At 38.1% G+C, this 25,994-nt stretch overlaps 2 protein-coding genes across 15 annotated transcripts in view; one reads left to right on the plus strand and one right to left on the minus strand.

Annotated features, from left to right (window-relative positions):
• The window catches only part of Erich1 (glutamate-rich 1), a gene marked incomplete at its 5' end in the record, with an annotated part of 52,793,804 nt that overhangs the window by 3,348,282 nt on the left and 49,419,528 nt on the right, over positions 1-25,994 (plus strand).
• Positions 1-25,994, minus strand: part of LOC134478918 (probable ATP-dependent RNA helicase DDX60) — a 123,398-nt gene that overhangs the window by 84,515 nt on the left and 12,889 nt on the right. For 11 of the 15 annotated variants that reach the window (XR_015640294.1, XR_015640292.1, XR_015640293.1 and 8 more), the window contains exons 5-11: positions 24,362-24,703; positions 21,158-21,274; positions 17,284-17,445; positions 15,667-15,825; positions 3,768-3,909; positions 2,142-2,297; positions 242-347 (exon numbers count right to left, since the gene is read on the minus strand). Coding sequence is in view for 7 of the 15 variants with exons in the window: in XM_087589515.1 (XP_087445641.1) it covers positions 242-347; positions 2,142-2,297; positions 3,768-3,909; positions 15,667-15,825; positions 17,284-17,445; positions 21,158-21,274; positions 24,362-24,703 (1,184 nt within the window). In the remaining 8 variants the exon portion in view is untranslated. The remainder of the gene's footprint in view (positions 1-241; positions 348-2,141; positions 2,298-3,767; positions 3,910-15,666; positions 15,826-17,283; positions 17,446-21,157; positions 21,275-24,361; positions 24,704-25,994) is intronic. The other 4 variants (XM_087589521.1, XM_087589520.1, XM_087589519.1 and 1 more) reach the window with 1 other exon arrangement.

The following is a 25,994-nucleotide window of genomic DNA, read 5'->3' on the forward strand; positions in this document are numbered from 1 at the left end:
CCAACAACCTCAACCATCAGTTGTTTCAATAATTTATCATAATGATGAGGTGCTTCATTAGCCAAATAAAATCATACAGATATCATAAAGAAAGTCAACAGGCAATATGTTACACATATAAACTACCATTTTAGATGTGTCGTGTTTCTGAAGTTTATTCAGGAAAGATTTTCTCAAAGAACTTTAATAAGTAACTTATCCATTCCAAACAGGTATTTATTAAAATATATTTAGGCCTTACCTCTTTAGGAAAGGCAAGTCTTTCAAAATGTCTCTAGTAAACTCATCAACTAAATTACATGATATTGGAATGAAACCTAAATTTGGCATCATCTCCTGGGAACTTTCTGTAAATACAAAAATTGCCATAAATTTAAATGTGAAATTTTCAAACAGGAAGACAATAATTGTTTTTCAAATTTTCACATTTAAAAACATTTTATATTTACTTTATTTATATTTTATATTCTAATCACAATCCTGTGCATAAAGCTATTTCCCACACTGAGTCTTTTGGAACATAGTAGAAAATAAACAAACAAATAAGTAAATAGGTCAGTAGATTAAATAAGTAGACAACTGGGTGACTAAACAGAAAAAGATAGAAGGTAGATACATGATGATGATGAAGATGACAGATTATTAATAGAAGATAAGGAGATAAATAGTAGATAGATAATTGCTGTGGCACTTATTTTCAAATGTTTAATCCTTTCATCATTGTCTACTAAGAGATAAGGAATCTAAAGATAGCAATTTGAGGGATCACATACACAGAGTCAAAAAATGAAATTGAAAAGAGTGAAAGACAAAAGTTATGTGATTGGTATTATTACAGAAGCCTTTTGAACTTCCTTTGGTTTATAAACAAACATATGCAATAACAGATAGATAAATGACAAAAATGATAAGACAGGCAGATAGATGATAGATGAATAAAAAGATAAATGTGCAGATGAGAAATAGATATATGAATAAAAAGAGATGTATGGATGATAGATAGATAGATAGATAGATAGATAGATAGATAGATAGATAGATGATAGATAGATAGATGATAGATAGATAGATAGATAGATAGATAGATAGATAGATAGATAGAAAATAAATAGATCAGAAGCATTCAATGGCTGTTATAATTGACTAATGAATACTCTTTATTTAACAAAATCATAATTCTCCTGATGCTCTCTGTTCCTGTGTTTGCCCAGACACCTTTTGTAAAAATTGGTTTAGTACTTTTCTCCTTATCATTCACAAAGATTAAGCCAGAAGCAAGGGAATAGCCCTCACTCAGTCCAATTCAAAATAGGAACTAGGGAATACCCTAGCTCTCTTGTTCCTCACTAAAGATGCTTCCAAACTAGTGTGTACTCCATCCCAAGATTCCAAACTCACATCCACCTCCTGTCTTCCAAAGTAGAGAACTCAAGAGTAATTTATTATGCTGCAGACCCAGTATGACTCTTTTTCACTTCTGTTCATTACAGGCTGGTCTAGGGGGAGCTAACCTTTGACTTATGTCCTTATAAGCCTGGGTGGTGTGAAGACTGAGTTCCATCACCACCTGGCTCTGGCCTTGGCTCCTGTGGCTGCTCCCAGGGAAGATACAACAATCTTTACATCTGTGGCTTGCAGTGATTTAGGCAAAAGCTTTCTAAAGTGATTGCTGGCTTCTTTCTATTCTTCAGGTTCTCATTCTTCCCCGCCTCCCAACGCACATCTACAGGTTACTTTTGTTGCTACATAAGGCAGATGCTGAGTATGGAGTCACACTGGACTCTCAACTGGTTTAGGTGGTTCTCCTCTTCCCCAGAGTTACCTTGCTGATGTCGCCCACGCTATTGCTGTAAGTGGAACTACCATTATATAAGAGAATATGAGAGTCTTCCATCCACCATTTTTACACAAAGAAAATTTTCAGTTGACAGAGGTTGTATTGCTAGAAATAGAATTTACTCAAATCTGTTTTTTATTTTTAAATTGGCAAACTTATTTACAAGAAAAATGTTTTCAACATTAGTGAAATCACACACCACCACATGAACATGACAACTATATAAAACACATAAATGCTAGAAAATCATTTTTACTTGGAGCTTTAAATTTTGTTCCTCAAAATTAAGTTGGCAATAAATTACCTTTGATTGGCGACAGTGTCTTTTCAATAAAATGAACTTTTGTTGTTCTCAGAGGAATTGGTTTTCCCACATCAAACTTTTTGACTAACTTTGACACAGTGTCCCAGAGATGTATATACTCTTTCATGATGACATCTCCTACTTTCAAATCCAGGCCTAGATCATAATTAAAAATATTGAGTATTAAGAAGCATTGACTTATGTCTAGAACCACATACATGTACCTCCCAATGTGCGTGCGCGCGCGCGCGCGCGCGCGCACACACACACACACCTTCACTCAAGTAACCATGCTTGGAAATATAAGGCAAACAGTGGAATTTTCAATAGGCTTCAGACTGAATCTAAATGAAAATGATCACTCTGTAGATAATGTCCCTGACATACCTTAAAACCAATCTTGCTTTTCTGTTTGACACCTTAATATTAAAAACTGTCTTAACTAATAATAACCAACAATAAAGATTTAATTATTTTTAAGAGAATAAAATATTATACAACACATAACCTTGTACCCAGTAACACTAACTAAAACTAAAATAAAAATTAGCAAAGAATCATTAGTTTATAAGAAGCTAATTTATTCCAATGCATAATGATGGAATAATATAAAGGAAACAAATCTTGATGTAAAAGACATTTCAATAACACTCAAGTTCTATTCCTCAAAATGTGTCTTATTGTTCACTGACTATAAAAACATGAGAAAAATTATTCAAACAACAACAAAAAATGTACACAAAGAAAGTGTAGAGATTGTCCCTTATCTCTTGGAAAGACAAAAATCTCTAAATATCTAATAATAGTGAGATGTTTTATTAATGAGAGTGATTTTATAATAATCATTATACACCATGTGTGAAAATGAACTGTTATGAAATGTCAAACACATGCTTTTCACAAAAATACTTACGAAATAATATTAAGTTGAAAAATATTTGGATTACTATATTCTGATTACCACTAAATAAAATTTTAAACAAAGACTGGGAAACTGGAAAGTAATTACTATTTATACAACAGACATTATAAAATGGTTTGACAGAGACCCACAGCTAAACATTAGATGGAGCTTGGGAATCTTATGAAGAGTTGGGGAAAGGATTGTGGGTCTCAAAGAGAACAGGTACTCCATAGGAAGACCAACAGAGTCAACTAACCTGGACCCTTCATGGCTTTTGAATCACAAAGGGAGCAAGCACAGGCTGGACCTAAACCCCACCCCATCCCACCCTCCCCTCTTTCACATATGTAAAGTAGATGTGCATCTGGATCTTTATGTGCCTCCCCCAACCACTGGAGTGGTATGTTGCCTGAATCTGTTGCCTGCATGTGGATCCCGTTCCTCTAACTGGGCTACCTTGTCAGGCTCAGTGAGAGAGGATGCATTTAGTTCCACAGTGGGGAGTAGTGAGTGGTAATACCCTGAGGGGGCTCCCACTTCTTAGGGGAGAAGGAGAGGGAGGAATGGAGGAAGATCTTCATGAGGGGGTAATGGAGGGGACTGATATTGGAATATAAAGTAAATAAATAATTTTTAGAAAAATAAATGGTTTTGAAGCTTTAAATCCTTTATGAATTTTCTCTTTAAAGGAAGGTGATATTTATCATATAGTTTATTGATACCTCCTTTATTTTCATATTCATAGTAAAAAGCAATATTCTTCAACAAAGGCTCATCACTTAAGTCAGAAACGTGAAGTAAATCGAGGCTCCAAAATTCAAATATATCCACATTACTTAGGGTGAAATACTCGCACCACTTTTTCTGAAAATCAAAAGTAAAACAAAGTTATTGACAGCTTTTATGGCCACAGTAGTATATAGAATGACTCCATTCGCCCTATAATCCTAATGATGTCAAATGCAACGGCTACCATAACTGTCATTAACAATGTAAACCCATTTAAGCTGAATAAGAATTACAGTAAAATCTGATTTAAAATGAATTTAAAGTGGATGCGGCCATTCTGTGATCCTAGCACCTAAGAGACTAAGGCAGGAGGCTTGCTACAAGGTGGTGGCCAGTGTATATTACATAGTCAGTTTCAAAACAAACTCAGCTACACAGTAAGACCTTGTCTCAAAAAAAAATGAATAAATAAATAAAATAAAATTCTTTTTCTTTTCAATGTGCCTTTTTACTTAGGCTTCCTAGTTCACTTTTGGGCTGTCAAGAGTTGGGCTGCCAAGGATTCTAGAAAGTACTAAACCTTTCAAACTCATATACTCCCATCTACCCACACTGATGGCTATTCACCCGACTTAGGTTTGTGCAGTGATGTTCCACTTTAACACAGACAGAATGGCCACAGAAAGAGTACTCACTTCTGGGCACGGCAGACAAGTCTTCTTCAGTTATATAGTTTACGGAGTTAAAATGAGAGCCTCCTGGTTGAGGTCTCCTCACCTACTCTGCCTCTGATGAAAACTTAATTGAGATCCATTCCATGTGAGAGAGTCAAGCCCTAACAATATTAATGATACTCTGTTATGCTTACAGACAGGAATGTAGAATAATTATCTCCTGAGAGGCTTCATGCATCTGATAAAAGCAGATGCAGAGACCTTCAACCAAACATCATGCAGAGCCTGGGAATCTTGTGGAAGAGTGAGATAGAAGTGAGCAATTCAGAGGGGTCAAGGACACTACAAGAATACACACTGAATCAACTAACTCAGAGCCTGGGCCACCAACAGAGAACATGCAGGAGTTGGACCTAAACCTCTACACATGTGTAGCAAATGTGCAGCTAAGTGTTCATGTGGTTCTCCTAACAAGTAGAACAGGGTGCTCTCTCAGTCTCTGTTCCCTGCTATCAGACCCCATCCCTCCCTACTTGGACAGCCTGGTTTAGCATACGTGGGAGTGGATATATTAAGACATGCTGGGACTACATGCCTCAGGATGGAGTGGTACTCTAGAGAAGCTTCCCATCTCTTGGAAAAAGAGGTAGAGGCAATGGGGGTAAGGGAGCTACAAGTGGAAATAGAAACAATAAAGAAATCACGAAAGAAGACAGATCTGGAGATAGAAAGCCTAGGATAGAGATCAGGAGTCACAGATGCAAGCTTCACAAACAGAATACAAGAGAATGAAGAGGGAATTTCAGGGACAGAAGATAACAAAGAAAACACTGACACAACAGTGAAAGAAAATGCAAAATGCAAAAAGCTCCTAACCCAAAACCTTCAGGAAATTCAAGACACAATGAGAAGGCCAAACCTAAGGATAAATAGGTATAGAACAGAGTGAAGATTCACAACTTAAAGGCCAGTAAATATCTTCAGCAAAGTTATAGAAGAAAATTTCCCTAACCTAAAGATAGAGAGGCCCATGAACATGCAAGAAGCCTACAGAACTCCAAATAGATTGGACCAGAAAAGAAATGCCTCCCATTATATAATAGTCAAAACACCAAATGAACAAAACCAAGAAAGAATATTAAAAGCAGTAAGGGAAAATGGTCGAGTAACACATAAAGGTAGACCTATCAGAATTACATCAGATTTCTTACAGAGACTATGTAAACTAGAAGATCCCAAGCAGATGTCATACAGATCCTTAGAGAGTACAAATGCCAGCCCGGGCTATATCCAGCAAACCTTTCAATTAACATAGATGGAGAAACCAAGATATTCCATGAAAAAACCAAATTTACACAATATCTTTCTACAAATCCAGCCCTACAAAGGATGATAGATGGAAAACTCCAACACAAGGAGGGAAACTATATCCTAGAAAAAGCAGGAAAGTAATCTTCTTGCAACAAACCAAAAGACGAGAGCCACAAAAACATGATTCCACCTCTAACAACATTCAAAAATAAAAACAACCACTATTCCTTAATATCTCTTAACATCTATGGGCTCAATTCCCCCAATAAAAAGACAAAGACTGACAGGCTGGATGTGTAACAGGACCCAGCATTTTGCTGCATACATGAAATGCCTCTCAGTGACAAAGACAAATACTACCTCAGAGTAAAAGACTTGAAAAAAAGTTTCTAAGCAAATGGTTCCAATAAAAAATGTTGCATCTACACACCATTTGATCCTAAAACAGAAGAATATACCTTCTGCTCAACCCCTCATGGTACCGTCTCAAAAATTGACCATGTAATCACTCACAAAACAGGCCTCAACAAATACAAGAAGACTGAAATAATCCCATGCATCCTATCAGAGCACAATGGACTAATGCTGGACTTCAATAACAATAAAAGCAACAGAAAGCCCATATATGCTTGGAAGCTGAACAATATTTCACTCAATGATGAGTTGAACAAGGAAGAAATAAAGAAAGAAGTTAAATACTTTTTAGAATTTAAAGAAAATGAAGGCACAACATACCCAAACTTATGGGAAACAATGAAAGCAGTGCTAAGAGGAAAAAAAATTATAGCTATGAGTGCCTCCAAAAAGAAACTGGAGGAAGCATACACTAGCAGCTTGACAGCACACCTGAAAGCTTTAGAACAAAAAGAAGCAAATACACGAAAGAGGAATAGAAGGCAGGAAATAATAAAACTCAGGGCTGAAATCAACCAAGTAGAAACAAAAAGGACTATACAAAGAATCAACAGAACCAGTAGGTGGTTCATTGAGAAAATCAACAAGATAGATAAACCCTTAGCCAGTCTAACCAGAGGGCACAGAGACTGTATCCAAATTAATAAAATCAGAAATGAAAAGGGAGACATAACAACAGAATCTGAGGAAATGCAAAAAATTATCCAATCCCACTACAAAAGTCTATACTCAACAAAAATGGAAAATCTGGAAGAAATGGACAATTTTCTAGACACATACAAGGTACCAAAGTTAAATCAGGATCAGCTAAACCATCTAAACAGCCCCATAATCCCAAAGAAATAGAAACAGTCATTAAAAAGTCTCCCAACCAAAAAAAGCCCAGAACCAGATGGGTTTAGTGCAGACCTTCAAAGAAGACCTAATACCAATATTCTTCAAACTTTTCCAAAAGATAGAAATAAAAGGAACACTACCCAATTCGATCTTTGAAGCTACAAATATGATTATACCTAACCAACCGAAGACCTTACAAAGAAAGAGAATTTCAGACCAAATTCCCTCATGAAAAAAAACCTCAGTAAAATTCTCGAATCCAAGAACACATCAAAATGATCATGCAACATGGTCAAGTAGGCTTTATCCCAAGAATGCAGAATGGTTCAGTATATGGAAATCCACATAATCCACTATATAAACAAACTCAAAGAAAAAACATATTATCATCTCATTAGAGGCTGAGAAAGGATTTGAAAAATTCAACACCCCTTCATGATAAGTCTTGGAAAGATCAGGAATTCGAGGTCCATACTTAAACATACTAAAAGCAATATACAGCAAACCAGTAGCCAACATCAAACTAAATGGAGATAAATCTGAAGCAATTCCACTAAATTAAAGGACTAGAGAAAGCCGCTCACTCTCTTCCTACTCAATATGGTACTTGAAGTCCTAGTCAGAGCAATTAGACAACAAAAAGAAGTCAAAGCAAGACAAATTAAAAAGAAAGAAGTCAAAATACCACTATTTGCAGATGATATGATAGTATACTTAAGTGAACCCAAAAATTTCACCAGAGAACTACTGAACAACTCCAGCAAAGTAGCAGGATATGAAATTAACTCAAATCAGTAGCCTTTCTCTACCTGAAGGATAAACAGACTGAGAAAGAAATGACCTGAAATGATACCTTTCGCAATACACACACATAATATAATATAACTTCATGTGACTCTAACCAAGCAAGAGGATCTGTATGACAAGAACTTCAGGTCTCTAAAGAAAGAAAATGAAGAAGATCTCAGAAAATGGAAAGACCTCCCATGCTCATGGATTGGCAAGATTAATACAGTAAAAATGGCCATCTTGCCAAAAGCAATCTACAGATTCAATGCAATCCGCATCAAAATTCCAACTCAATTCTTCATGGAGTTAGAAAGAACAATTTGCAAGTTCATTTACAATAACAAAAAAGGTCAGGATAGCGAAAAATATTTTTTACAATTAAAGAACTTCTGGGGGGAACTACTAAAGCTGATAAACAACTTCAGCAAAGTGGCTGGGTATAAAATTAACTCAAATAAATCAGTTGCCTTCCGCTACACAAAAGGGAAACAAGCCGAGAAAGAAATTAGGGAAATGACACCCTTCATAATAGACCCAAACAATATAAAGTACCTCGGTGTGACTTTAACCAAGCAAGTAAAAGATCTGTACAATAAGAACTTCAAGACTTTGAAGAAAGAAATTGAAGAAGACCTCAGAAGATGGAAAGATCTCCCATGCTCATGGATTGGCAGGATTAATATAGTAAAAATGGCCATTTTACCAAAAGCGATCTACATATTCAATGCAATCCCCATCAAAATACCAATCCAATTCTTCAAAGAGTTAGACAGAACAATTTGCAAATTCATCTGGAATAACAAAAAACCCAGGATAGCTAAAGCTATCCTCAACAATAAAAGGACTTCAGGGGGAATCACTATCCCTGAACTCAAGCAATATTACAGAGCAATAGTGATAAAAACTGCATGGTATTGGTACAGAGACAGACAGATAGACCAATGGAACAGAATTGAAGACCCAGAAATGAACCCACACACCTATGGGCACCTGACCATTCAATGGAAAAAAGATACCATTTTCAGCAAATGGTGCTGGTTCAACTGGAGGTCAACATGCAGAAGAATGCAGATCGATCCATGCTTATCACCCTGTACAAAGCTTAAGTCCAAGTGGATCAAGGACCTCCACATCAAACCAGATACACTCAAACTAATAGAAGAAAAACTAGGGCAGCATCTCGAACACATGGGCACTGGAAAAAATTGCCTGAACAAAACACCAATGGCTTATGATCTAAGATCAAGAAACGACAAATGGGATCTCATAAAACTGCAAAGCTTCTGTAAGGCAAAGGACACTGTGGTTAGGACAAAACAGCAACCAACAGATTGGGAAAAGATCTTTACCAATCCTACAACAGATAGAGGGCTTATATCCAAAATATACAAAGAACTCAACAAGTTAGACCGCAGGGAGTCAAATAACCCTATTAAAAAATGGGGTTCATGGGGTTGGGGATTTAGCTCAGTGGTTAGAGCGCTTGCCTAGGAAGCACAAGGCCCTGGGTTCGGTCCCCAACTCCGAAAAAAAAGAACCAAAGAAAAAAAATGGGGTTCAGAGCTAAACAAAGAATTCACAGCTGAGGAATGCCGAATGGCTGAGAAACACCTAAAGAAATGTTCAACATCTTTAGTCATAAGGGAAATGCAAATCAAAACAACCCTTAGATTTCACCTCACACCAGTGAGAATGGCTAAGATCAAAAACTCAGGTGACAGCAAATGCTGGCGAGGATGCGGAGAAAGAGGAACACTCCTCCATTGTCGGTGGGATTGCAGACTGGTAAAACCATTCTGGAAATCAGTTTGGAGGTTCCTCAGAAAATTGGACATTGAACTGCCTGAGGATCCAGCTATACGTCTCTTGGGCATATACCCACAAGGTGCCCCAACACATAAAAAAGACACATGCTCCACTATGTTCATAGCAGCCTTATTTATAATAGCCAGAAGCTGGAAAGAACCCAGATGCCCTTCAACAAAGGAATGGATACAGAAAATGTGGTACATCTACACAATGGAATATTACTCAGCTATCAAAAACAATGCCTTTATGACATTCATAGGCAAATGGTTGGAACTGGAAAATATCATCCTGAGTGAGGTAACCCAATTACAGAAAAACACACATGGTATGCACTCATTGATAAGTTCCTATTAGCCCAAATGCTTGAATTACCCTAGATGCATAGAACACATGAAACTCAAGACGGATGATCAAAATGTGAATGCTTCACTCCTTCTTTAAAAGGGGGAACAAGAATACCCTTGGTAAGGAATAGAGAAGCAAAGATTAAAACAGAGACAGAAGGAACACCCATTCAGAGTCTGCCCCACATGTGGCCCATACTTATACAGCCATCCAAATAACAAGATGGATGAAGCAAAGAAGTGCAGACCGACAGGAGCCGGATGTAGATCGCTCCTGAGAGACACAGCCAGAATACAGCAAATACAGAGGCGAATGCCAGCAGCAAACCACTGAACTGAGAATAGGACCCCCGTTGAAGGAATCAGAGAAAGAACTGGAAGAGCTTGAAGGGGCTCGTGACCCCTTATGAACAACAATGCCAAGCAACCAGAGCTTCCAGGGACTAAGCCACTACCTAAAGACTATACATGGATTGACCCTGGACTCTGACCTCATAGGTAGCAATGAATATCCTAGTAAGATCACCAGTGGAAGGGGAAGCCCTTGGTCCTGCTAAGACTGAACCCCCAGTGAACGTGATTGTTGGGGGGAGGGCGGCAATGGGGGGGAGAGTGGGGAGGGGAACACCCATAAAGAAGGGGAGGGGGAGGGATTAGGGGGTTGTTTGCCCAGAAACCGGGAAAGGGAATAACGTTCGAAATGTAAATAAGAAATACTCAAGTTAATAAAAAAAAAAAAAAAAAAAAAAAAAAGAACTTCTGGGGGAAATCGCCATCCCTGACCTCAAACTGTATTACTGAGCAATCGGGATAAAAAGTGCATGGTATTGGTACAGAGACAGGTAGGTAGATCAGTGCAATAGAATTGAAGACCCAGAAATTAACCCACAAACCTATGGTCACTTGATCTTTGACACAGATGCTATAACCATCCAGTAGAAAAAAGACAACATTTTCAACAAATGGTGCTGATTCAACTGGAAATCAGCATGTAGAAGAATGCAAATTGACCCATTCTTATCTCCTTGTATACAGCTCAAGTCCAAGTGGATCAAGGACCTCCACATAAAACCAGATACACTGAAACTAATAGAAGAGAAAGTGGACAAGAGCCTTGAACACATAGGGGGAAATTTTCTGAACAGAACACCAATGGCTTATGCTCTAAGATCAAGAATTGACAAATGGGACCTCATAAAATTGCCTTCTGTAAGGCAAAAGACACTGTTAATAGGACAACACAGCAACCAACAGATTGGGAAAAGATCTTTTCCAATCCTACATCTGATAGAGGTCTAATATATAACATATATAAAGAATTCAAAAGTTAGATTTTAGAGAACCAAATAATCCTATTAAAAAATGGGGTACAGAGCTAAACAAAGAATTCTCAACTGAGGAATACCAAATGGCTGAGAAACACCTAAAAATGTTCAACATCTTAGTCATCAGAGAAATGCAAATCAAAGCAACCTTGAGATTCCACTTCACACCAGTCAGAATGGCTAAGATCAAAAACTCAGGGGACAACAGATGCTGGCGAGGATGTGGAGAAAGAGGAACACTTCTCCATTGTTACTGGAATTGCAAACTGGTACAACCACTCTGGAAGTCAGTCTGGAGGTTCCTCAGAAAATTGGACATAGTACTACCTGAGGACCCAGCGATACCATTCCTGGCCATATACCCAAAAGATACTCCAACATATAACAAGGACATATGTCCCACTATGTTCATAGCAGCCTTATTTATAATAGCCAGAAGCTGGAAAGAACCCAGATGCCCTTCAACAGAGGAATGGATACAGAAAATGTGGTACATCTACACAATGGAATATTACTCAGCTATCAAAAACAATTACTTTATGAAATTCATAGGCAAATGGATGGAACTGGAAAGTATCATCCTGAGTGAGGTAACCCAGTCACAAAAGAACTCACATGGTATGTCCCCACTGATAAGTGAATATTAGCCCCAAAGCTCAGAAAACCCAACAAATAATTCACAAACCATATGAAGCTCAAAAAGGAAGACCAAAATGTGGATGCTTCAGTCTTAGAAAAGGGAACAAAATACTCATGGGAGGAAATACAGGTACAAAGAGTGGAACAGGACTGAAGGAAAGGCCATCTAGATACTGCCCCACCTGGGAATCCATCCCATGTGCAGCCACCAAACCCAGTCACAATTGCTGACACCACGAAGCACTTGTTCACAGGAGCCTGATATGGATATCTCCTGAGAGGCTCTGCCTGAGCCTTACTTATACAGATGAGGATGCTTGCAGCTAACCATCAGACTGAGCACAGGGATCCCAGTAAAGGAGTTAGAGAAAGGACTGAAGGAGCTGAAGGGGTTTGCAATCCCATAGGGAGAACAACAATATCAACCAACCAGACGCCCCCCAGTGCTCCCAGGGACTAAACCACCAACCAATGAGTACACATGGTGGGACCCATGACTCCAGCTGCATATGTAACTAAGGATGGCATTGTCAGGCATCAATAGGAGAAGAAGCCCTTAGTCCTGTGAAGGTTTGTTTCCCCAGTGTGGAGAATGCCAGGGTGTTGAGGTGGGAATGGGTGGTGGGAATGGGAGCATTCTCAGAGAAGCAAGGGGGAGTGAGAAGGGGGATGGGACAGGGAGGAAAGGGGATAACATGTGAAATGTAAATACATACAATATCCAATTAAAAAAGAAGAAAGCAAGAAAAATGTAAAAATTCTTCACAAATAATAGTTATAAATAGGAGGCATCCGTTCAAGTCTGTATTTCACGTACATCATTCATACCGGCTCCAGATTTCAATTACAGAACAATCAATTTAAATGAGAAATGAGTTTATAACAAAAGCCAAAGTATAATATTATTTCCACAATGTTTACTCTAATTACAGACATTAGTAGATATATTAACCTAAAATGACACATAATAAAGTGTTTAAAAGAAAATAAGATCCAGAAGTTAAGACTTCCTGCCTTTCATCAATCTGCTTGCTGCCTCCTAAGGGTCTAACAGAGCATCTAGAAAAATGTCTACCTATGGGGTTGGGGATATAGTGTTTTCTTTCAAGAATCTAAACTATCTGCACAGAGCCATCTTTACCATATATGGTATTTATTGCCCCACAGAACTCTAAAAATTCTATTATAGCAGCTGTGAGTGTTCACCAGTGCAGATATTCAATATATCCTGACACTCTTTTGTATAGACATTGGTATGGTCTGGGTGTGTGCAGGTGTGTGCAGGTGTGAATGCAACAGAATGACGTCAGGAGTCATTTTCCTGGTATATTGTGCTTTATGTACGTGACAGGGTCTCTCCTTGGCCTAGAACTTGACCAAGTAGGCTCGATGGCCAAAAGCAGTCTTTCCATCTACCTATCCTGAGCAATACAAGTGAGCATCACTGCACCTGATTGGATTTTTTCATGGTTCTATGCTGGAGATCAAAGTTAGGCTCTTGGGCTTTTGAAGCAAGTGCTTTACCAACTGAACCATCACTCTTGTACCCTATACCTGACCTTCAGTTTTCAACCCCAGTCAAATTATGCTAAGACAGTAAATGTAATGCAAGCAATATTAAGTAAATGTAATGTAACTTAATCACTTCTTTACTCACACTCAAATCAATACACTTCATGAATTTTCCCCACACCTCCTATGCCAGATTTGGGCAGGACCCATTTTGCAAGGGGACACTCACCATGCAGCCAAGCTGCCTTCATTATGCCTAAGTCACTTCTCAGAATGCTATAGAAGAAACATACTCAGAGACTCAAGGGTAGAGTTCCTCTCCTAGTCTCTAACACCATCAAAAGTTATGTTGCCAAGTAGTCCCCTAATTCCCCCCAAATCCAGTTTTTTATCTATACTATGTGATCTACATTACACGGCAAAAGCACTTTTCTAAAAAAGGAAAGTGCCATTAGCGTGCTTAAAACCATTTAGTAGTTGCCCAATGACCTTACGATGAGTGTATGTATCCTGACCTGTCGGATGCCATGTAACTTGTCTCTCTTCATCACCTACTCCATATTCTTTTTATCCCTGATACACTTGATGGACCTCAGTTCCATGGCAATGCTATCTTCAGGACAATCACACAGTCTGTTTCTTCTCTAAGAATATGGTTTCTGTTCTCTACACTGCTAATTCCTCCCCATCCTTTGGTATTTGAACCATGTAACTTCTTAAGAGAAACCTTTGCAAACTTGGTTAGACCTTTTCACTATCAGATTCTAAAATACTTCTTCTGTCGTGGTAATTATTCAATGGGCCTTCTCTATGAAATGTAGCTGTCTGAAAGAGTTGGGTGTGGATAATGAAGAGTGGTTTCCTCACTCTATCTCTATGTTGGATGAGCACATTTCCTAATTCCATTGGGCATAAGACACTTTCCTTTACTATCACAAGATCCTAAAAAAGTATAAATGGCTAATCTACGTGTGTGTGTGTGTGTGTGTGTGTGTGTGTGTGTGTGTGTATACACATATATTTATACAGAGAGTTGTAACAAGTAGCCTTAAAGATGATATCATACAATATTGGAGTGAAAACATGAAAATGTATAAAGAAAAACATTTATATGAATATCTTTAGCAACCCTGCTCTTAACAGCCCAAAAGTGAACAAGGAAACCTAAGTAACGAATGGAGGCACATGGAAAGATGAAGAACTATGTAGGTTTTGAGATTTTGGACCACAATGGGAGGAAACAGTCAATAGATATTCCTTTAACTCATAAGAAAAAGAAAGACACTGAGCCATCAACCAGGCAGCAGACACATATACAGCAGAGGACTGCCTGATCTGGTCCCAGTGAGAGAAGATGCACCTAACCCTTGAGAGACTTGAGGCCCCAGGGAATGGGTAGGTTCGGTGGGATGGGGTAGGGGGACATCCTCTCAGAGACAGGGGAGGAGGAATGGGATGAAGAACAATCAGAGGGCAGACTGGGAGGAGGATAATGACTAGACTGTAAAAATAGATTAAATAGGAAGAAGAATAGAATAATAGAAACTTGAAAAAAAGACAAAGAACTTTTCTTTCACAAAGTCTCACTATGTAGCCCAGGTTGTTCTGAGACTGTGTAACATCCTCTGGCCTCCACTTTGCAGTGATTCTCTTGCCTTAGCCTTCCTCGTGCCGGGATTACAGCAAGGCCGCATCCACTTTAAATTCATTTCTGAATCAGTTTTCATTTTATGCAATGTTTCAGTTTTCCAGCAGAAAAATCCGTGCATTTAAAATGAAGAAGGTAAACTGAAGGGTTAACAGGTTCTAACACAAGATTTGCAGGGAAGACTCTAGAGTAAGTCTTGTTTTCACTTTTCCTAAGGTCTCTGTATTCTCTCTACCCATAATCTGTAATGGAAAAAATTAAAGCATCATCTTATTGTCCTTGGTTCCGTCTCAATGTATAACGTGTTGGTCACTGGGAACTTCCTAGTTAATGACAAAACCTTGATCCTGACAAGAATTTTAGGAAGGAAAATGTCTAGGAGCTGCTCCTGGGGTTGGATACATGTCATGACGCTGGCGATTGCTACATAATATAGTTGTTAAAAGTAGTCCACGTGACTGATTTAAGCGAGCCGACCTTTGAAGATCTCAACATTTAACACTACTGTATAAATCTGTCTCAAAAGTTATTGTACTTTTATGTACCACGTAGTAAAAACAGAAGTATGAGTGAATGAAGATTAGATTTACCATTTTTAAGACAGTCTCGAGGTCCTGAATCCAATTCGAAGTGATGAATCTTGAGCGAGCTCTCTGGGAGAGAGGTAAATGGAGCTGAAAAGCCACACTGAGGCAATGTAGCTTACAAAAGTCTTCCACGTCCTTCAGGGTTAAGCAATTATCTGGTTTCTGAAGGAAATAAAGATTGGGAGCTGAGAAATGCAGGCTGGGAGACTTCACACTCAATCTTCAGAAGTACAAACTCTGTAACCAAGCTCTCTTGGGAAGTCTCTGGGAGAGTTCCACAGCCACACATTCTCTAATTCGGAGTCAGCATGTGCCCAGAAACTAGGCTGCAGTTTAAACATGCTTGAGATAAAGGAGAAAAGAAGCTTCTGGCTTTGTAGCAGTAGGTGTGTGGCATGATTCAGTATTTCAGGGACACCGTGTTTAAGCTAATAAACCAGATGATAAAGGAAAAGAATCACAGGACGTTGACTGGTTGGGACTACATGATAAGTACCCTCGTCTATCCACATATTATATTCTAAGGCAATACTATGAACTACCAGCATGAGGTCAGCAGGCTTGTGATGAAGCTAAAAGGTGTAACTGCAGAATGACAACCAGGAGAAATAAGTAGACATACTTAGCCTCGTGGGAAAAGGATATTGTTGCTATTGCCAAATGTTTTTGGCTCATTCTGGGGAGTAAGAAGACCTCATTGGGACATCTATAGGATGACAGAGAGGGTCTAATGGTTAGAAGTTCCAATGAGAAATGTTTGACTTACTATCGTGATTTTGGGATGATTTAAAATAGGGTGTCTAATCGTGTAGAAAGGTTTCATTAAAAATTATATTTAAGGAGATACTGCAAAGCAAAATATTAAAAATGTGTCCTTGTCCATTTCTGAAATCAAGGTTAATAGGATTCTTCAGCTGAGATTCCGTAGTACTCGGATTACACATAGCATGGTATGTGCACCTGTGTGTTTACCTATGTGCCCATGAGCACACACATGCAGAGGCGAATGTTTACTCACACCTAAATTTCAACTGGCCACCAGATTCTTGATCCTTTTTGCAATAAAGACACATAAGAATAGCAGTCTCTCCCCAACTAGCAGGGCACCGAGACACCACAATGTGCAAGTATATTTTAAAGTTAGTGAGAACTTTCCACAAGATAAATCTGAATTCAGTCTACATTATTATTATTTAATACCTTCAGTTGGAGGACTGCTACTCTCAAAAGCCTAAAGTCAGTTCTTTACAATGTGGACTAGAAATAACAATGCCTATCTTGCAAAGCTTTTCTGAGCATTTCATGTACTGTACACAGAAAAAGCCCAAAGCATGTAATAGGTAGTTTCTCCTTTGCTTGCCTGTGGGTGTCTTAGGCTATACAGATCCTACATGAAAGACCTATATACTCTAGATCATTGAACAGCATAATTCTTTATAACAGGAATTGTAGGGATTTTCCTATTTTGGAAGTCCATATAAACAAGAGAAAATGCCAGTAACACATGGGGAAAATGGTAGATAAAAGTAATAAAAGGCAGCAGTATAAATCAATAGCGTATCCCCGTGTGACAACCTGTATCCCAGTGTAACAACCTGTATCCCTGTGTACCCACCACACCTGTGTGACTTCGGATGTCTCTGTGGATGCTCTCTTCTCTCTGTTTTCTAAGTAGCTGTGGTACATTTCCAAGAAGAGAGAACATGAGGTGACACAAAAGACACGTTGGATGTCAGATCCTTCTGGCCAGAGTTGCTTCAGCAAAGATACAATTTCAGATACCTGGCACAGTAGGCAATGGTAACAGGTCATGGCATGTAGAAAACTATATTCATCAGGGATTGTATAGTAAGAAATGGGTTGATGTGGAAACTGCAGCTATTTCCACTAAAAAATAAAATAAATTACAATCGAAAATTTTGAGTGATAAATTATTTTAAATTTTTTAACAAAACTGTTAATGCATGCACATAAAAATACCCATAAATCAACAGAAAATCCATGACTCTTTAAATACTTATTCTCTAATGAAACACAAATAATGAGAACATGGGAAAAAAATCAAATTCTTTAGTAATATAACAACTGAAGGGTTTTTTTATTTTCACGTTATCAAGTGCTTTTTCATCCTTTAATACTTTATTAACAGTTTCAGTAATTAAGGTATGCTACTCCTCATGTTTCAGTAATAAATAAAAAAGGTGCACATCACTACCTCTTCTGTGCCTACTGTTCCTCACTTCCTCTCCCAGGCTCCCTCTGACCCAGGCAGTCCACGTTTCAGTGCAGCACCCTGCCCAGCTGCTCTGTCCTCACTCATAGTTCCCTTGGCAGGTTGCCACTATGCCATGCATACACGTCCCAATTCCATGGTGGGCCCGCCACCACACACTCTCTTGAACTCAATTAAGTCTCCATATGAAAGAACACACCACACAATAACCTCTGACCCAATTGATAAGATATAATTTGCCCATCTAGACAGCACAAAATCCTGTACACACCCATCCCTTAAAAATAGTCATAACAACCTGTAACTATTCGCAGAGAAGAATCTTAACATCTGCCGCCATGTTCTCTCAGCGCCTCATACTCGCTCCCACCACCTCTCTCTGTATCTCCCTCCCTTCTAAAACCTTTGTTCCCTCCTCCCTTCCTTCTCATCCAATGACAGGCCTCATTTTACCTTGTCTGCCTTTACCTGCATAATGGCATCAACCTACACTTATATGCTTTCCTAATGAGGTTATAAGCAGGCAAAAGTTTAGGTAAGGGCATATGACAATACATTAATTTGTCATTCAATATACTAATATTTCTCATTTAAGTTCTAAAGAACTAAACTAAATGAACAATCCAAAATCTGCCCAAAGACATATGCATGAAGGTGTTCATAACAGAATGATTTATAAAAGCAAACTCTCAAACCATTTAAATGTTTGGCATTCAAGAAATATGACCATATGTCCACAAAATAACACTGGTAAGAATTGTAATGAGGTCACAAAATGTGCATGCCATAATATAGAAAAGTAACAAAAAGGGTGTACATCACCATAACCTGACTACTGTAAAATACACTGATATTACTTAAAAGATATAGTTAAAAAGTATGAGTCTTGTCTCTAAGTGAAGACACTCTACACGGCCCAGACATAATAATAAGGAAAGGTATTCAGAATATCAAGACCGTCACATTCTTGAATCTCTATGCTACACTTCTGTTGATGAATTTAAAGATACACTGTATTCCCATGTGAACAAAGGCACTGGGTTACTCACAAAAGTTATTATGCATTCTAGACTTTGCTTTTTTTTCATTATTTTATGGTTATGAATATTTGTCCATATGTATATATGTGAACCATGAGTGTTCTGGGTGCCCATGTAAGTCAGAAACGGATTTCCTGGGACTGAAGTTCAAGTAGGCTGTGAGCTGCTATGTGGGTACTAGACACAGACCCTGAATCTTCTGCAAAAGAGTTAGTTCTCTTATCACTGAGCCAAACTCTCCAGACATTTTCTTAAAACACATAGCAGGGTGGGTAATCCACATGATTAGAACAACACATATCATAGCAATCATCTTTCTGAAAGTCCTGAGTGCTTTTATGGGTATTCTGCACAAAATCACCTCTTCTGCATTAGTTAAAAAAAGAAAATGGTAGTCCTAGAAAACAACAATGCAGACTATGTATAAGGAGAAATCGGATAGTCCAGGTGAAGAAGATGTCCAGTTCCCTGTCACATTTGTCCCACCTCAAGACATTGTAGTGACCAAGAAGAGATTCCAAAACTTTGCAAGAATAAAACGGGTTAAAGAGTGAACTGGAACAATTCACAAGAAATAATGAATCTGCCCTTAGATATGCAAGTGTCATTTTTAAAGAAATGTTTTCATCAGGAATATTTAATTTTTTTTATTTTTAGATTTATTCATTCAATTTTAAGTGTGAGGGTAGTGCCAGCACATGTGTGTTCTTGATGCCCATTAATATCAGAAAGGGGCATCAGAGCCCCTGTAACTGGAGTTACAGATGATGGTGAACCACCATGTGGATGCTGGGAATCGAACCCAGGTCCTATACAAGAGCAGCTACTGCTTTTAACCACTGTCCCACCACTCCTGTCTCAGATTTTAAATTTTCTATTAAGAGATTCATGTGAATAAAAGACAGACTGAATTTATGTAATTCCTTTAAAAATTATAATAAAACCAGTAAATATCATAGACTATGGAATACGGTGAAAATTGTTGTCTCAATCTCAAAATCTATGTGATACAATGGAAGCAGTGTTCAGAAAAAAAGTCACAACGCTGAACAATATTTAACAGCAAAACTGAGAAGATGCTCTGCTCAAAAGAAATGGATGAAAGAAACAAGAAAATCCAAAATAAAAGACAAAATCATAACCTCAGAGAATAAAAGTATATATATACATACATGTATATGTATATACATATATATTTCAACTCAAGCTGAAATTAGAGAAACATGATTAAACTAATAAGAGAAATCACAAATGTATGAAATAAAGTAGGAGAGAGAATAACACTGAGTCAGAAAACAACTGCAAAGTTTTTCAAGAGTCAACTTCAAAAGTTTTGATGGAAACAAACTTGAGAGAGTGAAGTTGCGAATTTCCTGGAACAGAGTATAAAACTGAGTCTCTTAGAATTAGTTGGTAGGCTTAAGTAAACCATTATGCCTGAGGTGCACATAATGACTAAGAAACCACCCAGACAAATATACACCAAGAGTCAAATAGAGAATTTCAAAGAAGCCTGAAGAACGGCAGTGATCTAGACAGTATTTCAGTGTATTGAAAAGGAAGTTCCGACATTCTCATATTTTCCATGAGGCATATAAAACCTTACAAATAAGTACTAGAAATACAAAGGGTAAAAATGAAAGTACTGCAATGGCAACCAAGGCAAGAGTCAATCAGGAAATACAGCAACCACAACCCAAGACCAGATTAACAAAACAATACACCATGATGAAGTATATGTACACTAGGAATGCATATTAAAACATGTGTTAAGGCAACATGACAAACAGAAAGCTAAGGGATTGTGGGACTGTAGGACTGTGCTGAATCTACACTAATACGTTCATGATATTAACAACGGGAGAAGCTCAGAGTCATATTCCTTACATCAGAGTCTAGACATATCTATATCTTAGTCCCACTTAAACCGGGAGACATTTCTACACTGAGCAGGAACAGGAGAAAGGTGGCTACTATTTCTCCTACTCTCCAATAGGCCTATTACTGTATCCATTAGACCAAAGAAAACCCTGGAAGCATGCTGGTCTGGATCAAGGTGAAATGGTAGGAGTTATACACGATACATTCTGACCTTCATACACACAGCACATGTGCCTGTGAATGGGCACACACACACACACACACACACACACACACACACACACACACACACTTTTAAAAAAATAGTTCAACTTAAAAGTATTTTTTCAAGTTCTATTACCTCTTTTTCCATATCATTGAATTTTAAATCTCCAAACAGAGGTGTTAAAGCCCTATCTCTGTATTTTTCCAACTGTTCAATCAGGGCTTTGTAAACATTCATAATCGTTCCTTCATTCTGCAAAACAAAGTATGAAAATTGTCATAAATAAAATTATTACTTCCCATTGACAAAACTCAGAAATTTAAGATACAGTCCTGTTACAATGCAGTTCTCAATGCAAAGTTTACACTAATGTAATTGAGGATGGTCAGCAATTTACATACATTTCCAGGCAATACTTGTTTATCTTTCCTTTTAAAATAGCACCATATCTTAGCAATTTCACAAAGGTATAAATAATATACCTTTAAATGTACCTTTTAATGTTCCTTTAAATGTACAGCTCAGTGACTTAGAAAATTGGCCATTATAATGTAATGTATTTGCAAACCTCCCACCCGAAACAATTCATTGCTTCACTAGGATAAATTTCAACCAAGCACCTAAGAAGAGACTAGAAACTCTCTCCATAGACATCAGTGGCACTGGGAAGAGGTTTGGCCAACAGTTTCAATGGCATTGTATTTTAAATTCTATTTCAGTAGGCCTCAAATTGGCTAATGTGGCAGGGTATTTGTTCACACCATGAACCCTAAGATTGTATTGTTTATTGAAAAAAACTTTCTTTTTCCCATTACTTTATTTTTTATTTATTAATTTTTTCTTTTATTGGATCTTTTTATTTACATTTTAAATGTTATCCCCTTTCCTGGTTTCCCCTCCAGAAACCCTCTATCCCATCCTCCCTCCCCCTGCTTCTATGAGGGTGTTCCCTCCCACCTCCAGTCCCTGACATTCCCCTACACTGGGGCATCGAGCCTCGACAGGACCAAGGGTCTCTTCTTGATGCCCAACAAGACCATCCTCTGCTACATATGTGAGTGGAGCCATAGGTCCATCCCTATGTTCTTTTGGGATGGTGGTTTAGTCCCTGGGAGATCTGGGTGGCGGATTCTGGTTGGTTGATATTGTTGTTCTTGTGAGGATGCAAATTCCTTCAGCTCCTTTATCCTTTCTCCATGTCCTCCATTCATGGTGTGGCTCAACCTTAGCATACACCTTTAATCCTCTACTGAAGCATAACTATGCGCTTAGTACATAGTTTTAATCCTAAACGATGAAGGTAAAATTAGTTCATAGGAGGATGCACCCACGTTTGAAAGTGATGTCTAATTGAGTGGCAGACAAAGTGACAAATCAGAGAAATCTCTGACAGAATAGGATATGCCCTACTTTCATGAGGAGAGGAATGGAAAGATACTTGAAGGGCAGTGCAGAAGGAGAGAGAGACAGTTTGGGGCAGTTGTACAGAGACAGGTGTCAGAGAGAGAACAAGCTAGACACAGATAAAGACAGAATGAGCCGGATCAGAAGGAACCAGATTAGAACAAATTCAGAGTTAGTTTGAGTCCACTCAGAGCAATTCAGGAAAATCAGAGAAAAGCCAGATTGAATCAGTCAGCTTGGAGAGGGGTTTGTGCCAGAACAGCTGAATCTAATCAGTCAGCCAGAGCTCAGAAAGAACTAAGAAGGGGTGATCTTATAAGACTCAGAGGCTGAAAACATATGGGGCTTGAAGCTTCCAGGACTAGGCTCAGGATAGCAGACAGGCAGAAAGCCTACAAGACATGACAACAATTATTACAGGTGAATAAAAGTTACTTGTCCAGGTTAATGTTAAAAAAAAACTTCTTTAAAGTGAATGAATGTTAATGAATCATGAAAATTATTTTATAAATAAAACCCTCCATTAAAATTTATTCTAGGCAGAATTTTTGCAAGTTTTCTCAGAGAGCAGATTCAGAAACTGCTGTCAACAGAATACTATAAGGTATTCTGGGCTGGGTATTCAGGCTGGGTATGGTGACACATGCCTTTAATCCCAGCACTCAGGGACACAGAGGAAAGGATCCTCGAGAGTTCCAAGCCAGCCTGAGCTACACAGTGAGACCCAGTCTATGAAAATAAAAAGGAACTACAATGTAAATTCTGTATTTAATACTTCCCCAAGGTATAAAAATAGAGCTCAAGACTGTTAACCGCTCACAGTTAGCAGTCAGAGTTTGGAATACTTTAATGATAGGAATCGTAACAAAAGCAAAATAAACTACCCCATCACGTTACGAAAATCATTTGCGTGTATGCGGATGTGAGATGATGAATTTGATGTAATTCTTATAGAGGGACACATGTTAACTGGTTCTAAAGCTACTTGGATAAGACATGGAATAATAGCCATATGCAGAATTCACCTTACCTAGTGAGCAAACCAGATTTATTTAAAATGTCTGCCCATATGCTTTACTCTTAAATTTTTAACAAATTAGTTCTCAAATATACCAATTTAGAAAAATAATACCATGGTGGAGTTTGAAATCTGATTGTTTCTTAAGCAAATGATTTATTGATGTTGGTTATTTATAAAGAAATGAATCCATTTCTGCCTTTCCTTCTTTAGGTTGCCCCAGAGTATTCTCATTAAAGGTAACCACATAAGCTAGCGTCTCACTAGTAGATCTCAGCAACAGAGACACACCTTGACCTCCAATTTCATGTTTTTCTGACCTTCATTAACATGTATTTCACATACCACACAATGTTAGGAGACACAGGACAGAGTGACATTGCTTCTCGTAACATTTATATTCTAGTCTACTATTCATTTGGTGTTGATTTTGAACAGGCTACTTATTCAAGCGTCTACTTCATTATCTTCAAATGTAGATGACTCTTATGCTTGCCTTAAGGGATTTTGGTGGCAGTTAAATGTAAATAATCCATGACAAGGAGTACTTGACAAATTTCTATATGTTGTCAGTATTAATTCATTGTTAATGCTATTAAACTGTATATATTTCTATTAAATCTGTAATAGTTTATTGCAGGTAGAATCAACACTGAATCAAGAGAGTTATTTTTTCAAGACTTATTTAAGTTCTAGTTGTATGTGTGTGTGTCCATCGGTCTGTGGTCTGTCTGTCTGTAGGTATGTGCATGTAAGCGCAGTGCACACAGAGGCCAGACCTGGAGCTACAGCCAGCTGTGAACTATCCAACACGGGTGCAAGACTAATATGCACTCTTAATCACTTAACCATCTTTCCTGAGTAAATATAGAAATGCTAACAAAATTCTAGAACATAGTCTTTTAGATATACATTACCTTCTTGAAAAACATCTGTTTTTTGTACGAGCTTTGCATAAAGTATGCGTAAAGACGAAGGATGTCAGATGTTTGCCCTGAGAAGAGCACAACATTGACCTTTGCTGCCCAAGCCTGAATGACTACAAAGTTTAAAAGATGCGTTTGCAGGTAGTCTAGGCCTTCGTCAGCCACTATCAAGAAATATGGGCAGCTCTGATTCAAGCAAATACTCCACTCTTCTGACAAGCAGTTAGAAAACGTAGTCCAAACTTCAATGGTGGTATTCTTCTGAAGATGCAGAATTAAAGAAGTTCTCAGTGTAAGAAGTTCTGGGACACTGAAGTATGCATATTCAGCATCCTATGGTGGAGGAGGTAAAGTATGTTAATTGAGAAGGATCATTTAGTATTTTACTAGTTTACTCACAAGACCATAGTATTAAGGTCACTGAAGGAAATACAATACAGCCGTTTGTTGTGTGCAGGGGGGTGGGGGTGGGGGAGTTCCTGTTCTATAGTCATGAAATCGACCCTGGAATTTGACTGTATCACAAATGTATTCTATAAATCACACTTTGGACTTGAGAGCTTGGGTACCCTGAAAACAACATGGCACTCAGAGTGCATCACACTTTGCCTTCCTGTGTTATAATTATTCTCCCATCCTACCACACTTCAAGAAGACAAAGTACAGAAAAACTATGAAAATAGTAATTTGCAATTATAAATTTTCTGAAATTGGGAGTGGAAGGAGAATGTGCTACTCTAGAGAATAATTCCAGACTGCAGCAACATTTCTTAAACAGCATGAGTTTTTCTCCGCAGACAAAAATTTGTACACCTAACCGTAAACATAGAGCAGAACACTTGCTCCTTGTGCAAAATTCTGCTGGCCAGGAATGCTCAGAAATATACACTAACATGAGTTCCCAACTGAACAAACCATGCCGAACCTTTGTGTAGACTGTTAGCTGTTCTAACTATAGGAATAGAAAGATATGGTAGCAATTTCAAATACCTGTATTTGAAATTGTCCAAATTGTATTAATTAAACCACATATGGTACTTATGACAGAGCATACAATACCAAAGTAGTGTTAGTTAGTTAGTTTGTGTGGGCTCAAATACACCCAACAACGTACTCTAATAAATTGCTTGCTGAGTTTGGAAGGCAGAATGGTTCTCAGATGGAGGACTAGAATTGAGGTTGGTGGGGCCACTGTTGAGCATTTCACCCATTCTTGTGACTTTGGGTCTGTTCAACAAACACTACAAAAAGCTCATCACACATTACAAAATCATCTAATTGCATTTATTCTTGAACACTGCAATGCTAGGTCATTGTTTGATTTTTCTCTTCTTCCCTGACTTATTTGTTTTGTTCTTGGTTGGTTTTTGTTGTTTTGTTTTGTCTTGTTTCTTTTTGGTGCTGGAAATTGAACCAACAGTCTTGCATGCACTAGGCAAATCCTCTACCACTAAGCTGCATTTCCAGATTTTTTTTTCTTTTAAGAAGGTTTTTTCAAAGTGGGCTCATTGCATGAGCTTCAGGCAGGCTTCAAACTTTAATCCTCCTGGCTTTAACCTCCAAATCATTTTTTTTGCACTTTAAAGAATACTTGGAAATCAGAGGTGAAAATATTTACAAAGTT

Source organism: Rattus norvegicus, chromosome 16, assembly GCF_021556685.1.
Source record: "Rattus norvegicus strain SHRSP/BbbUtx chromosome 16, alternate assembly SHRSP_T2T, whole genome shotgun sequence".
Taxonomy (NCBI): domain Eukaryota; kingdom Metazoa; phylum Chordata; class Mammalia; order Rodentia; family Muridae; genus Rattus; species Rattus norvegicus.